The 16,448-nt window shown below is 34.8% G+C and overlaps 2 protein-coding genes across 2 annotated transcripts; both read left to right on the forward strand.

Moving 5' to 3' along the window:
• The first annotated feature begins 885 nt into the window (after window positions 1–885).
• LOC128187562 (52 kDa repressor of the inhibitor of the protein kinase-like) lies at window positions 886–2,877 on the forward strand. Its single transcript, XM_052857978.1, has one exon. The coding sequence runs from the start codon at window positions 886–888 to the stop codon at window positions 2,875–2,877; it is 1,992 nt and encodes a 663-aa protein (XP_052713938.1).
• A 575-nt stretch (window positions 2,878–3,452) lies between these two features.
• On the forward strand, window positions 3,453–10,852 carry LOC128186988 (uncharacterized). The gene is made up of 3 exons (XM_052856987.1): window positions 3,453–3,773; window positions 4,016–4,070; window positions 8,145–10,852. Exon 3 carries the CDS (start codon window positions 8,383–8,385, stop codon window positions 9,493–9,495), a length of 1,113 nt encoding a protein of 370 aa, XP_052712947.1. The 5' UTR covers window positions 3,453–3,773; window positions 4,016–4,070; window positions 8,145–8,382; the 3' UTR covers window positions 9,496–10,852.
• The last annotated feature ends 5,596 nt before the right edge of the window (window positions 10,853–16,448 follow it).

Here is a 16,448-nt window from a genome sequence, read left to right on the forward strand (position 1 = left end):
GACTATTATTATCAAAGTACATTGTATACATTTATCAAATTATACAAAACATATCCCCAATATTAATAACACAAGGCACCTTTAACGTGTTGGGTCTAATGATATCTATAGATACTAAGCCAGTTAATTGAATACATAGAGCACTGAAAATGGCTAACAATGCGAATTTTCACAATTTCAATTTTTCGTGTCGCTAGCCATTGTTAGTGCTTTATATACGTGCGGACCCATATACGAGAGTTTTTCAGAAATTATTGAGACATTTTCTCTTATTCGTTTAGGAACAATGATTAGCCCTTGAAATTTCACAAAAATCTAAATAAGGATAGAGTTTATTGATGTGAAAAGTTTTCTGTCTACGGCATGATTAGATCATCCCTAGTTAGCTGTTCAACGTGCCTTGGACCAGTGACCCGGCGCAAGTTCTGCAAATTTTCATTGGGATATCATTTGGTATCATAGGGGTATCATTAGGTGTATTTGGGTATCATTGGGGTAACATTGGGGTTCATTGGGGTATATTGGGGTATCATTGGGGTTCATTGGGGTAAAAAGACGCACCGCATTAATTATGTTACTACAACAATTCACAGTATAAAAAGCATGGTTATAGTTATAAATGTGCAACGGAATGTTTAATACACTTATAAATAATACATGTAGTCATTGTATAATTATTTTAATATTCACATTCAATTAATCTGCACATATACGATCGCTCGTGTAGTGATCGTATGTGAGCGGATCAAAGGATTTAATTTTAATTTGATCGTACTTATTTCATGATGATATTCAGAATAGTTTTTGTGCATTTTTTATAATTTTAGAAACATATATAATCGGTCCAGAAAGTTCAATCATACCTGGCTTGAAAAGTGTCCATGGATGAGGTACTCGGTATGTAAAGATGCTGTGTATTGTGTGTTTTGTGTGTTGTTTGGAGCAAAAGACAGTAAAGACAAAACTTTCATTAACCCTGTGTCCGATTGGGTAAATTTGGCATCATATGCTAAGAGACATGAAAGAAGCGATTCATCGAATCAATGGTGTCAAATCTCTGCTGAATCATTTGTAAGCATATTTTGTGAAAAGACAAAGAATTCTGTTATTGAATCCGTCTCTAAAACACACAAAGAGCAGATGATGCAGAACAAACATGTACTTGAAACAATTATAGAGGTCCTAATTTTGTGCGGTAAACAAAACATAGCCATCAGGGGTCACACTGAGCAGAGAAGTGACTTTATGGCAATTCTTAATTTCAAAGCCCAAGATGATGAAATTTTGCGAGATCATTTAAACAATCCGAATATCAAAACAAAGAACACATCTCCAGACATTCAAAATGAATTGCTGAATATCTGTTATGACCAACTTAGAGAACAAATCGTGCGTGACTGTAACAAAGCAAACTGTTTCACGTTGTTGGCAGATGAGTGTACTGACAAATCTACAACGGAACGAGTGACCGTTTGTGTGCGTTTCCTGGATTCGTTGGAGGGTAAATCAATTCCAAGAGAAGAATTCCTTTGCTTTGTTGAGGCTGATAGTACTACTGGTGAAAGCATTTCTGAATTACTATTGGAAGCTTTAGATTCAGCTGGAGTGAACATAGATAAGATGCGAGGTCAAGGTTATGACGGAGCCGCAAATATGTCGGGGAAGTTCAACGGAGTACAAGCAAGGATCAAGGAGAGAGTACCAACTGCATCATATGTGCATTGCAAATCTCATCAACTTAACTTAGCTATTGTTCACTCATCCAACATACCATGTGTAAGGACAATGATGGGAACTGTGCAAGACATTGGTTTTGCATTTAAATACTCAGCAAAAAGGCTTCTCTCTCTGCAGAATGCGCTAGAAAACGACCCAATAACACGAGAACAAATGGAAATGCGTACCAAGCTACGATCCTTGTGTGAAACAAGGTGGTTTAGTAGAGCCGACGCGCTTTTCACATTTAAATCGGCATTTACAGCTGTTGTTTCAGCCCTAGAGATATTACAGGACAACGGAGATGATAAAGCAGGACAACGTCTAGCTGCAGTCCAAAGATTTGAATTTATTATTGCCCTTGTCGTAAGCGAAAATGTGTTAAGTGGAACTGTGTGTTTGACTGCAAATCTACAGTCCAAACAGTGTGATCTCGTAGAAGCTGTGCGTGAAGCCAGAGTTGTAGTACAGATGCTAAAGAACGAGAGGACTGATGAAGCAGTATGGGAGGAACTTTTTGAAGCCTCACGCCAAATTGCAGAATCCGTCGGAGTTGCACCAACCACACCCAGACGTGTAGGGCGACAAATCCATCGAGCAAATTATCCAGTGAACGATGCCAAGACCTACTGGAAAGTTGCTTTATATTATCCGTTCCTAGATCACTTGACGAGTGAGTTAGAGAATAGATTGGTAAAGAACGAAGACCAGTTCCTTGCGCAATATTTAATACCAAGTCTCCTTGACGGTCTAACGGATGAAGTCAAGATCAAATTACACGAAGCATACCGTTCCGACATTCAAACACAAGAAGAATTTGAAGCAGAAGTTCGAAGATGGAAAGTGAGTTGGTCTATGGTTCCCTTTGACGAAAAACCAGCCACTCTTATAGATACCATTGACAACATACCGCACGGTCTTTACATCCAAATCGAATGCATAGTAAAAATCTTCCTGACGATGCCTGTGTCGACAGTCACTGCTGAGAGATCCTTCAGTGCAATGAAGAGAATCAAAACATATCTGCGGTCAACCATGACAACAGACAGGCTTTCCTCACTAGCGATGCTTCACATACACAGGGAAAAAGACATCGACATCCCAGCGGTCATCGGCAAATTTATTAATGCTAAACAAAGACGTCTTAAGTACCAAATATAAAGATTTATTTTGAATTTGAATTTAGTTTTACACCTCATTTTAAATTTCCCCTATAGAATATCACAGCTTTATTGAGATATTCATTACCATTAAGAATAAAAGCTTAAGCTTTGAGTGGGTCAAAAACAAACGTCAAAAGTTTTTTCTTCTTTAAGCTTTTAATAAGTTTTGTGATTTTATTTTATGCCTAAACTATATATTTAAAACAACTTTAACTTCCTAAAATATGCTTAAATAGTGAGCATTCCTTTCAATTTCTGCGATGATTTTCAGTGTTAAAAATCGTCAGAATCCATGAGCTTCCGGGGGCTTCGCCCCCTGGCCCCCCACCGGGCTTCGCCCTGGACCCACTGGGGGCCTCATGGCGGCCCGAAGACCCCCTGCCATTTTAAGCATGCACTTCGTTTTTGGTCTAGCTACGCCACTGACTAGCATCCGGCTCAGTGTTCAATGTATAATATAAATGGAGCAGATGGCTGTTACATGTACTTGCAATAAGTGATACACATGTATTTAAGCATACACGATTGAACTTGTTTTTAGATATCGTGCCACCTTTGTTGTAATGTCCACTGCACTATATGAAAAGACAACTCGGTCGATCACGTTAACTTCAACCAGTTGTAGGTAATTAAAAACAGTTGTGCTTGGAAATTGATTTAAATTCTTTAGAAATTAGAAAAAAGCTGTGGTTAAATAGATTTTTTCTTTCGATGAACGGATTTTTTTTTAAACATTGAAAATTCCCGAGTGCTTCCGAGAGAATTCTGCACGAATTATCTATTTCCTGTCGGTGGTCATCTACAACGCAGCTACAGCGCTGTGTCAAATTACGCGGGATTGCTACATATAAGGACATTAACCACCTAAAGAAGGATTTAATTTCATCCTTGCTAGTAAGGCGATTGTATGTTCATTTTACATCTTTTATTCAACTTTCGGTTTAAATTTGTATTGTATTCAATCTTAGCAATGCCGGTTACTAGGATGACGTATAAAAATACTAAATAAAACACAAAAACTTGGAAATACTTTAATATAATATTCCTTCGATTAATTTACGAACAAGTTCGTGCTGTATTCATACACAATTTGATGAGTAAGCCATGATTTAAAAAAAAGAATTCTTAAATTTAAGTTTTACCTTCCTCTCTGACCTCATTTCTAACGGATATCATGTCCGTCTCAAAAAGGTACGTTTTTCGTATAATCTGAAAATGCTCTAAACAATCGGACGCTTTTGAAATGCCAAATTATTTCAAAACATGCATAATACATCCATTAAATTACTATATATCAGATTATTCACTTTGGTTATAAAAATTTGGTCAATTGTTGGTTCGATGATCGCTATTCCTCTTCTTTCTTTTGGTGAAAAAAAAACCCCTACAGACGACAAGTCTAATGAGTTTCGGAATATTTATATGTAAACATTTCCGAATAAATCCTTCCTGAAAACGCATCACAATTTGATAAGCTCTAATTGTTTTCCATTACATTATGATTTGTCATCCAAGCATGTTATTTCCATCCATAAATCATCACATCATATAACGAATCGCATTTAAATGTCGTGATACTACAGAACATGAGAGTTGTTTAAAGATAGTTTCATGATTCAAAATTAGCTTGACAATCTCTGTCGGCGTTCTTTTGTTAATGCTCTTTTTGAAGAATTAACAGTTTAAGAATAACCTTTTACAAAATATCGATAGGTGCTTTGTTTACTTTAAAAACACCTATAAATTATGCAATGAGAACGATTTTACAACATTTCGGTGTGAAGCCGAATTAAAATCAGTATATCGTTAGGTTAAAAACAGAATAGGTATATCGTTTCGTTTAAAATAAAATAAACACAGAAAGACCAATGTTTTATTTTTTTGCACCTATCTTGCCTGCTGACATATTTTCCTTGCACGACTTAACTTATCCTGTATGTAGTGTTTAGTATGATGTCATATTTCTGTCTTGTTGTAAATTTTGAATTTGCTGGGTGGGTGTAAATACAAATTCGACAGTTGTCATGTTGTAATTTTTGCATTTATACCTATCCAGAAAATCTAAATTTTTCAAGAGAGAAATATGCCACTATACTAAACACTTTAATAAAATGCAAGATTTTATAGTAAAAGAAATGAATATGCTCATACGAAAACATATTTTTTTTTAATTAACTGGTTATATTTTTAAAGTGAAGAATTGTAGGTGTTTGTATGACTTACGCTGGAAAGGTTAAGAAAAAGGGAGAAAATATATAAGATATAGATAAATAGTGGGTTTTGCAGGAGAGGGTGTAATATAAATGTGTAAAGCCTACGCCCAATTTACAATCTTTATTGAATTTACTTTTGAATTATTATCAGATGAAGTTACATATTATCGTACATTGAAAATATTAATAAAACAAACGAAGAAATTTTATAAAGTGTAAATTTTTAATATAAAATACAAAAATATGTTTCGTTAAATTGTGCGTTTGTCCAAACCTCCATAAATCAACAGTACTGTAAAGGCAGATACTTATAAAGTTAATTGAAATTAATTTCAGTCGGATACGATAGTCGGAAAAAGAACTTTCGCCACTCAATTTAAGCGTTTATGTTGTGTAACAAATGATTTTGGCCCAAAACTTCTTTGCCCCTAGCTTTACTATTAGACACAAACGCATTACGTTTAAATTCTCTTGAGATAGCGGTCCAAAGTAAATAATAATAATAATTAATTTTAGTAATAATTATATAACTAATATTTATAGTTTTTGCCTCCTCAGATGAATATTAGGACTAGTTTGATGTTAAGTTTCCATTTTTGCAAATATTGGAACACGTTAAGTTGATGGGAATAATTTTCGACAAAATCTGACCATAAAATTATTCATTTGATGTAAACCAAAAAATATTTTGTCGTTTACAATTAAAATTGAAGTTCAGAAAAAAGCGATTCCAAATAAATGTTGCGTTGACTTAGTAGTCCAACATTTCTTTTTATTCTTTTAAGATGGCTCGTGGTTTGCAATGTCGGATGAATGCATTTTAATGTTAGTTTTCTTACTTGTCAACCGCATTCATCACACAAAAGGTATTGCAAACACGCAGTAAGAAGCTTGATCTTCCATCGTAGTCTGACTCATCTATTAACTCCATTAACTGGGATAGTTTTCTTTGTAATCTGAGGAGATAGAGGGCATGTTTATTAATTTTATACATTAAAATAACTAAAATAATCTTTCAAACATGAAAACTCGTTTATTTTTTTTTAAATTTTAAAATAAATATATTGAAAAAAATCCCGAGTCACTCATTTTGCCAGATTTTAACAAGGGACACAAAGGTCACTTTTCCCTGTTGTCTACTTTGGCGATGAGTCTTCACATTTTTCATGTACGCCATCGTAAACCATCTTATTTCATCCTAATTATCTGCAACACAGTGGCCAGTTGTGAGTGCTATTTTCAGTTCAATTGTCTGAAACTTGTGCAAACAGGCTCACCACAGGAATTGTGATCACGTTCCTTCTTTAAATTACTTTAACCGAAAATACTATATCTCTATCTCCTACATGTATACATACTTAAATATTTAAACTTAAATATTTAAACGAAAAATTTACATGCGTCTGTCACGAAGCTATAAAAATTACCGATCTGAAAATAAATACATTTTGAGAATTTAAATGAGCAGATTGAACAAGATATCTGTGAGCCAATGCTCACTAGTGATACCCCCGCTCTGATGTGAATATGCAAAATAAGCAAAGTCGACATTTAACAGAAAGCTGGCATCCGATTGGTACAGAAATATATCCCACAATATGGCATGCCTAAACAAATAGTGTATTAAAATTTCAAGCATCTGCGATAAATAGCTGCTGAGAAATCTTTGAGGAAAATTTGTTTGAAAATTTTGGCTAAAATAAACAAAGTACTCATTTAACAGGAAGATGACGTCCGATTGGTACAAAAATATATCCCACGATATGGCAGGCCTTAACAAACACTGTGTAAAAATTTAAAGCATCTCCGATAAGTAGCTGCTGAGAAATCTTTGACGAAAATTTGTTTGAAAATTTTGGCAAAAAATAAACAAAGTCATTATTTAACAAGAAGTTGACCTCCGATTGATACAAAAATATATCCAACAATATGGCATGCCAAAACAAATAGTGTGTTAAAATTTCAAGCATCTGCGATAAATAGCTGCTGAGAAATCTTTGACGGAAATTTGTTTGAAAATTTTGGCTAAAAAATAAGCAAAGTCGTCATTTAACAGGAAGTTGACGTCCGATTGATACAAAAATAAATCCCACGATATGGCATGCCTAAACAAATAGTGTGTTTAAATTTCAAGCATCTGCGATATATAGTTGCTGAGAATTCTTTGACGGAAATTTGTTTGAAAATTTTGGCAAAAAATAAACAAAGTACTCATTTAACAGGAAGTTGACGTCTGATTGGTACAAAAATACATCCCACGATATGGCATGCCTTAACAAATACTATGTCAAAATTTCAAGCATCTGCGATAAACAGTTGCTGAGAATTCTTTGACGGAAATTTGTTTGAAAATTTTTGCTAAAAATAAACAAAGTCGTCATTTAACAGGAAGTTGACGTCTGATTGGTACAAAAATATATCCCACGATATGGCATGCCTATACAAATACTGTGTAAAAATTTCAAGCATCTGCGATAAACAGCTGCTGAGAAAACTTTGACGAAAATTTGTTTGAAAATTTTGGTTAAAAAATAAGCAAAGTCGTCATTTAACAGGAAGTTGACGTCCGATTGGTACAAAAATATATCCCACAATATGGGATGACTTAACAAACACTGTGTTAAAATTTCAAGCATCTGCGATAAATAGTTGCTGAGATAAATGCGACAGAAATTTTTGTTACGGACGGACAGACAGACGGACGGACAGACAGACAGATGGACGGACAGACAGACACACAAGGGTAAAACAGTATACCCCCTCTCCTTCGGAGCGGGGGTATAAAAATCTCGTAAAACAAACAATCACACAAACAAACAAACGAAAACACCCCCAACCGAACAAATAAGAGCTATTCACAGTCACTCACAATTTAATATCACACAAATTACTGAGTCCTTTTTATGCTGGTCAGCACATAGGTCAAATGCTATAAATCATAAGGTGTTTTTGATGTGTCTACCGTGTAGATAAATACATGTACGCTGATAAATGGATATAAAATTAATCAGGTTTATATCAATTCATAACATTCCTTTATTTTCAATTTCAGTTTTCCAACAAAATCATCAAAGATTCTCGTTCTCGCTTTTTTAACGATTTTAGCATACCTTGTGTTTACAACCAACACCGTTTCAAATGTAATTCCTCCACGCGTTCTTCCAAAGAAACAACAAACTTTTGATGTAAAGGTTGCGAACAGATACAAGAAATACTTGCGAACTTTCACACCTGGATAAGATAAAAATTGTGTTTTAACTTTGCCCAGAAAATATATCGGGGAAGAGGACATGCCAATAATAATTCCTCCAGAAAGTGAAATGAAGTCACTTTCTCTTGACGGCATTGCCTGTATTTATCATCGTTACGTCACATCACTTCAAACTCAGTGCGCCTCCATGGACCGTGTAGGTGAAATACAGAGAAAGGGATGGTACATTTGCTCCGACCCGACTTATGTTCCGCGCAAACCATGTACAACATTTTTGTCTAACAATATTTTTCCTGAAAACATGTTCTCTGAAGATTTAAAATTAAGATACGGTTGTGACATATACAAGACCCCACTGTGGTTGAAAACATCGTTAAAGTCTTGGAAAAATGAAACAAATATGTCTATAAATGACGTTATTGATATACTAACATTAAGTATTAATGGCATATCAAACTTACCACTTATCGATCATTTTGTAAATGAGAAACCCATAAGTCAAGTACGACAACTACTGTTGGAGTTACACTTTAACCCAGGTCAGATGAGTATCGAGGACTACGCCCAGATCTTACTTCGCTTAAAGAAGCTACACAGATATGGATTCAGAATAGTGTGGTTTGACCGAATTTTCCAATGTGCAACTCCGAAATTTAATAAGCGTTACGCGGAATATTTTGTGCAAGAAAGTTTTAAAGATAAGTCAACGAATTTGGAAGTAGTGAATTTGCCATCAGTTGAAGAAATTAAAGGAATGGAGAGCACAAAAAGTTCAGATTTGTACTTCAAGTATCTTCAAACAACCCAAATATTCTGTCAGAATATATTTAGAATGGGGCAGATTGTAGATGGTGGATGGGATGTATGTCATGACCATATGGTAAAATACCCTCAGTCATGTATAGTATACTCGTTTGGTGTGTCAGGTGACTTAACCTTTGATGACGAAGTTTCAGAAACATACCATTGCAATGTGTTTTCTTTTGACCCAACAACTGTCTTCCCGACCCACCAGCACGGACCAAACGTTTGGTTCTATAGAATAGGAATAGTAAATAAACATGAAAAGTTCAGAGCTGGCTATGTCGCACCACTGCAGGAACTTCGAGAAATGCATAACCACACATCTTCTCCAATTGCTATTCTCAAAATCGATGTTGAAGGTGCGGAGTGGCAAAGTTGTCCGATCTAAGGTCCTACACTTCTGCCATGATATGAATTAGTCAACTTATTTTTGGTTATCCCGTTCTGGAAAGTTCTCAAAACCATTAACATTAAAGCTGACATGAATTCATAAAAGCATTTGGTCGCCATATTAGTTTTGATCGCTCCTCTACTGCCACTGGGGTATATATATCGGTTGAGAAAGATACGGTCGGTTGCTCTCTGATCAATGCATTCACGTTGCACGGACTTCTAAATGCATGAACTACACATTGTAGTAAAACGTAGTAATAAAGAATAAAGAAAACAACAATCATGAAATACAAAATATATTTATTCTTTGAAAGGATGTCCAAATTATCCGTATTATTTTGCACAGACAGTGCTGCCTTACTTCGCATGCACATCGAACACGTGTGTCGTTCATACAGAGTGCATAACGTCTGAATCTTCTTGAAAACCCCGGCGACACTACATCCAACATAGTAGCTAAATGATAGTAAATCCAAGAAAGTAACGTTTCCATCCGTTCCTACAAAATCTCCCCGTTTTTAAAAATCCATGCGATAATTGACATTGCTCAATCTGCCACAATGTGTGGTTTGCGCATGTGCGATGTTATAACATACACAGAAAAACGGTCGACAATTATCGAGGAATTTTTTAAGTATCAGCGCCTGGATTTCAGTCTGTCTTGTTTAGTCGATATATCTTGCCAGTTAAGTTGTTGTCATATTATTTTTGTTGAAAACGCGATTTTACAAGTCTTTTCGTCCAAGGTAACGTGTTCGTGTGTATGAAATTCCTGAATGCGGTAAAGCATGACGAGGGCTCTCGGCTTTATATAGGGGGTGTGTAGCGATGAGCAGAACAATAGAAATCGACAACTAATATGGCGGTAGTCGGAGATAAAAGGGAAATAATGCGTATTTATGAATTCATGTCAGCTTTAACATTGCGCATTTAAGAAACGAATCGACTTATTTTATTTATTCAACATTTGTGAACTTTTAATTTGTACGCATACTGTAAACAAGTTCCCGGTAAATATATTCAAGCTGTACGTAATTTTCCTACCTAATTCACCGGAGGGTACTATAGCTTTTCTCTGCATTCGTCTGTCTGTCTGACTTCAGTTTTCCACATTTTTTTTTCTTAATGCGTTTAAGGAATAATATAAATAGTTACGATTCGTAGGGATTTTTCCCACTACACACAGTCATGAGTGTATCTGGAGGAAAGTCCAAAATGGCTTTACCAAGAAGTTACGAGAGAACGAGGATTTCAACCGACTTTTCAGAAGAGCTGCCGTCTGTCCTCTGGTTCCTTCCTATTCTCTGGTTCCTGGTCAACGTGTAAAATGTGTGGTGGCAGGCCTTAGCGATGACCACTTGAAATGTGGAACCTTGACCATGACGCCACAAGAACCACAAATGCAGTTGAAGGATGATAAGTTTCACAGAATATGCAGACGTGCCCACACAAACATCTTTGTGTTTATAGAGTTGCTTCAATAGGAACAGGCTGCAATTAAAAAAAGGATTATCCAGATTATAGCATGTGTATGTCCGTCACAATAAGAGAAATTATCGCCAGTTGAATGCTTGTCTTCAGAATCTCAAGGACAGGCGAAGTCAAGGTGATATTGGCATACGTGGATGCCGCTTACCATTTTGTTCACTTCGAGTGAAATTGTTTATAAAATGTTGAAAATATTTGTTTGCGCGAACATTGGTTATGTTATGTGGTGTAATCTTATCATGTATTCATCATCATACAATCGATCTGATTAAATATGAAGCATACAACATTACAAAATTTAAGCATTTTAATCAGGCGTTTGTATGTCACGTTACAATACATGTAATATATTGTGGAGATTGGAAATAATCGATATAACTATATAAACCAAAGAAAATTAAAATGAATTGGCATATGTCCCATATAATTAATACCTGTAATCTCAAAAAGAGATTTTTTTTATAATTACACCTTTTTTCAAGGCTGTAGGTGCTGGCACGATAAAGTACCAATCGCAGTGAGGCATTCGTCCTTGTTAGGGATTCCCTGCCGATGCTCAAAAAGGGTATTTCAACGATTTAAATGTTGTTCTAAACAGATTGCTTAAATTAAAAGAACATGTAGTTGATATCTGTAAATAGTCTATGATACTAAATGTGCATGCCAAGGTCGTAAAGGCAAACTATATGATATCACCTGCATTCGCTCGAACAGTAATATGCCGTGGGCATCTGCGACATTCAATGACATGTAATATCTGATTGTATTTTCTATAATTTGTACAGATAATTTTTAATAAGATATTGTAGCCAGGTTAAATTAAATCAAACTTACTTTTCTTCATATCCGAAATTAAAGTAGTTAATTTACCTTGCATGAATTTGTATGTGCAAATCATGCATAATGACTTTTGGCTCTTCTTCTCCGTCAGACTTGACAAAGCAGACGATATTGGCATAAGCGAACGTATAAATACGCATGGGTAGCATTCATGCTACAGGTAGGATAGAATTTTTACCTTCTTTTGAAAACTTCTATTCGTAAACTACGACAGAGTCTACGTGTAAATCTCGCTGAGGTTGGTTACGCAATCTATGCCCACGTAAATTCTGACGTAAATTCTACGTTAACGTCAAAATGTACGACCTCTAGTAAAACTCGACCTATAGCAAATCTTTTTTTGGACGAAGGTAAATCGTCAAAAATCTATTACTTATAATTGAACTGTGGAGAATGCAACATAACAATTGTAAGGGGGGGGGGGGGGGTGGTGGTACGGTATACAAAAAGGACCAATCTGATTTAACGAGGCCGAGTACAGAACGAGTACGCACGCTTTCGCGCAGCGTTTCATTTGTATTGTGACGTCATCTTTTTGCTAAGTTGACGCCATGGCGTGATAGTTTCAACTGTAGATATTCAGCGAAAATTGTTGAAAATATCTCGTTTGATGCGTAAAAATAATGTTATATTGTGGAATAAACATAAATGTCTCGAAGTATAAGCTATTGGTCGAAAATGTGAAGAGGGTTCAGCAAGCCTAGCCCTCTGTCACGTTTTCTTAACCCGCCTAAATATAGCTTAATTCATACATTTCAAGACAGTTACCATGTATTTTATATTAATGGCCCTTAATATGTGAAGTTATATATTTTTTTATTACTTAAATATGTCTGAATGTTTTAATAATACTATATAGACCACCATTTTCGCCTTTGTCATATCAAAAATAGCCATTATCTGACGAATCTGGGAAATTGGGCATACAGAAATCAACTTTGATAAGACCCCTGGAACAAACCAGGAGGTAAAAGGTTTTTTTTATTTGACCATTTGATGCCCTTTAGCAATAACTTTAATATGTAGAACAGAAAAAGAAATCCCTAGGGCAGAAGTTTTGAAAAAATGTAAAATATTTGCAAAATTGATTTTTTAATCTTAAAATAATAATTATATCGGTAGAAATTCATGTAAAAAGTTTCATCCAAAAATCTATAGCTAGGGCAGAACAAATTAGACCCGGCCTCGTTAAGTATAAGACTGCTTTATAATCTTAACGATTGAATAACTCTCCCTTATCGTTAATTGTTTTTTTTTTTCAGATCACTATTTAAAGTTTTTGACCAATTTTTTTTCAGCTAGCATTTTTTCCGGGGTTCTCAAGAAGAAATTTGCAGATTGCAAGGTCAAATACAAAAAGGTCAAGGTCACCACAACATTATTAAATTCAATGCAACATTTTAAACATTTAAATTGTTTATGTTGACTAGTTCATCAATTAGACAAATGTTTCATGCTTCCAGTTTAATTTGTTATTAAATGATCAGTTTTGTGCGAAAACTTTGCGGGCTAATGCAAATTCCATCCAACGTATCTGTTGATGCGTCATATCATTTTAATATACAAAACCAGAAGACAATTCAGTAATATCATCAAACATTTAAAAGAGGTACTGTACCTTATGTTAACTCGTGTTTTAAACAAAACTTCGACGATGTCAAAACTTCAAAATTAAACATGCATAACATTTCATAGCACTGCATTCTTCAACCAATCTGCATAATATGACCAAAAATGTAAAACCTGATAGACATTTTTAGGACAAGCTGAGAGAAAACACATGGATTTCTCTACATGAAATTGCTTAAAATCTTAAAAAAGCTAAGTTACTTAATACCAGTGTATTTTAAATAGCCATGTAATTATGTTTAATAACAATAATCATGAATATAGTTTTATCCTAGGCCACAATTAAAAATATTTCAGTTTGTCCAAACCCGACCCATGATGACTGGGTGTGGGTAGGTAGGTAGGCAAATTCTTTTTTCTTTTTTTCAGAATTTGCATGAAGATATTGAAACACTGAGTATATCTTTTTCACCATCGTACCTTTGTAGAGACAATCAAAAGCCATGAATTTAAGACCTGTATATACATGTATTAGTCTATTATACTGAATTAAATCATTCAACAATAAACTGAACTTTTGAAGTCCACTTTTGTCTGATACATTTACCACGACTTCGTCCGTTTTCCGCATGCCGATCTCATCAGGATCGGCAACCTCGTCAAACACATCATTCCATGTCTTTTTACTGTAGAACCGATAAAGCCTATTCGACACAATGGGCTTTATTTTTTTGTTTACTTTAAGAATAACAGACGATGACAGCGTAAAAAAAAACTGTCTGCCATCTTCACATGTTTACTTCTTTACTTTCGTTAAATTAGTAGATAAAAACGAATGCGGGACGGTTCGCCCCGAAAGACCTTTCGCTCCGAGACGGTTCGCCCCGATATGTTTCGCGCCTATTAATTATGTGGTAATTATGCAGTAAACTAATTAACACCATTAACTTCTAGCTGGACATTGAGGGCCTCCAAATTTGTTATAAAAAAAGGGAAAGCTGATAAGACATTTGATTATGATTGCTTTATAAACATGATTATATATGCACGCGGATAATGATTTGGTATAAATGAAATGAATTAGTCTCTTTTATATAAATTCAGATTTTTTCAAAGACAATTTAAAAAGAAGGATTTTTAATGCAGTCAATTTTAATATTTTGTATAAATATTTATCTTAAAACATCGCAATATATATATCGTTCTAAAAAATATATATGATTATTGTGATGTATTTCATATTAATATTTACTCATTATATTTACTTAAATTAAAACACTAGTGCTGTGTATAAATGAAAAAAAAAATGTTTTCCGATGATTTATATATATAACCTGGATAAAACGACACTAAAAATAAGCAAAATTAACAATATATTTTTTTTTTAATTTTCATTGTTTTCAAGTTGTATATTGTATATATCGTCATAAATTTTCATATGATGAATTACGATGTATTTCATCATGTCGCATATGTATATGTAACCGCTAGTTCTCATATTTAACACCCGTCTCATAATTAATTTCTCCTCTTTAGCTTGTCATGGGGCGCCTCCAATTTAATTTTCACACCTTTATAAGGAGACCGATTCAGAACTTAATAACGATTGCTAAATAAACATAATTATAAATCTTCACGTGGATAATCGTTTTATACAACATTAAAGTTATCAGTGAATGTGCCACAATAAACATGATCATATGTTTTCAATAAAGTCAATATTAATGACACGCATATATATCTATTTATAAATATTTATCTAAATATTATTATTTTTAAAACATCGCAATATATATAATAATAATATATAATAAATAATATAGGTGCGAAACGTCTCAGCGCGAAACGTCTATAGGAGCGAAACGTCCCGTTACCATAAAAACCGAGAACATCGAATATCGATTTACTGCGTCTCCTACACGCTTTCTTTTAATCTTAAACACTGTCACTTTCAAACGCAAAGATGACAACATATAGTTTCATACGATGACGGAGCGGACACGAAAAATATCCGAAAAAAAAATTCTTCCAAAAAACGGCAAAAAAAGAATTTGAGTCGGCGGGTTTTTTTCGGGTCGGTCGCGTTTGGGCAAACATACAATCTTTTTATTTTGGCCCTATATCAAACTTATTTCACACAGAGAGAAAAGCTGAAAAGATATCATGTGCCACAATAAGAGCTCAAGCAGCTTTCAAAAAAGAGAATTCTGTCTTTCTTCTTGAGTGTATAGATCATACGATTGGAATAACTCCTCTGTTGAAGAATCAGAACTAAAGCGACTTTTCTTGTATGTCAAAAGGAATTCTTGCTTTGTACGAAAAATTTCAAAGCAAGGAGAAATGCAAAATGACCCATTTCACTGTCTGCATTTGGAGCTAGTCATTTGGTAACATCGCCTCTTCCGCTTCTCTCTTAGTTTTAGTGGGGTAGCATCTCTCTCTCTCTCTGTCTCTTTCTGCTGGTTCACAAGCAATGCTCTTGCGATGAATAGGTTTTTCTCCCTCTATCTGCTTGTCCAAAAATGTCTCCCTGTATGTCTTTCCAGAACCCAGGGGGCAAATCGTCCAAATGAAGTTGGAATGTTCCCTCCAGAACTCTGGGGCAGGTCGTCCAAGTGATGTTGAAATGATCCCTCCAGAACTCTAGATAAGCTGATCAACATAAACGATGGAAGGCCTAACTTTTTCTTTACGATATCTTACGATATACATATGTAAGGTGTTTTAGTTTTCACATTGACACTGTCAGTGGTGTTTATAAGATAAACAGCACAACCTTTGCAAATTATTACTTAAGGTCAGACGACACGTTCCTCAATTTTAGATAACTTTTTCCAGGAATTTGTTATTGGTTTACTACTACTTTGACAAGCTTTCTTGCAAAAAATTAGGGTACCTTACCAGGCATTTCTACAAAATACTAGAGTATGCAATTTTCTATATAATCTTCTTGAAAATACACTTGATTTGCTGATATAAAAAATAAATACATCTACAGCATAGCGAAATTCATTATATTAGAACTATATCTCCGCCGGGCCGGGGCTTTGA

Source organism: Crassostrea angulata, chromosome 6 (assembly GCF_025612915.1).
Source record: "Crassostrea angulata isolate pt1a10 chromosome 6, ASM2561291v2, whole genome shotgun sequence".
Classification (NCBI taxonomy): domain Eukaryota; kingdom Metazoa; phylum Mollusca; class Bivalvia; order Ostreida; family Ostreidae; genus Magallana; species Magallana angulata.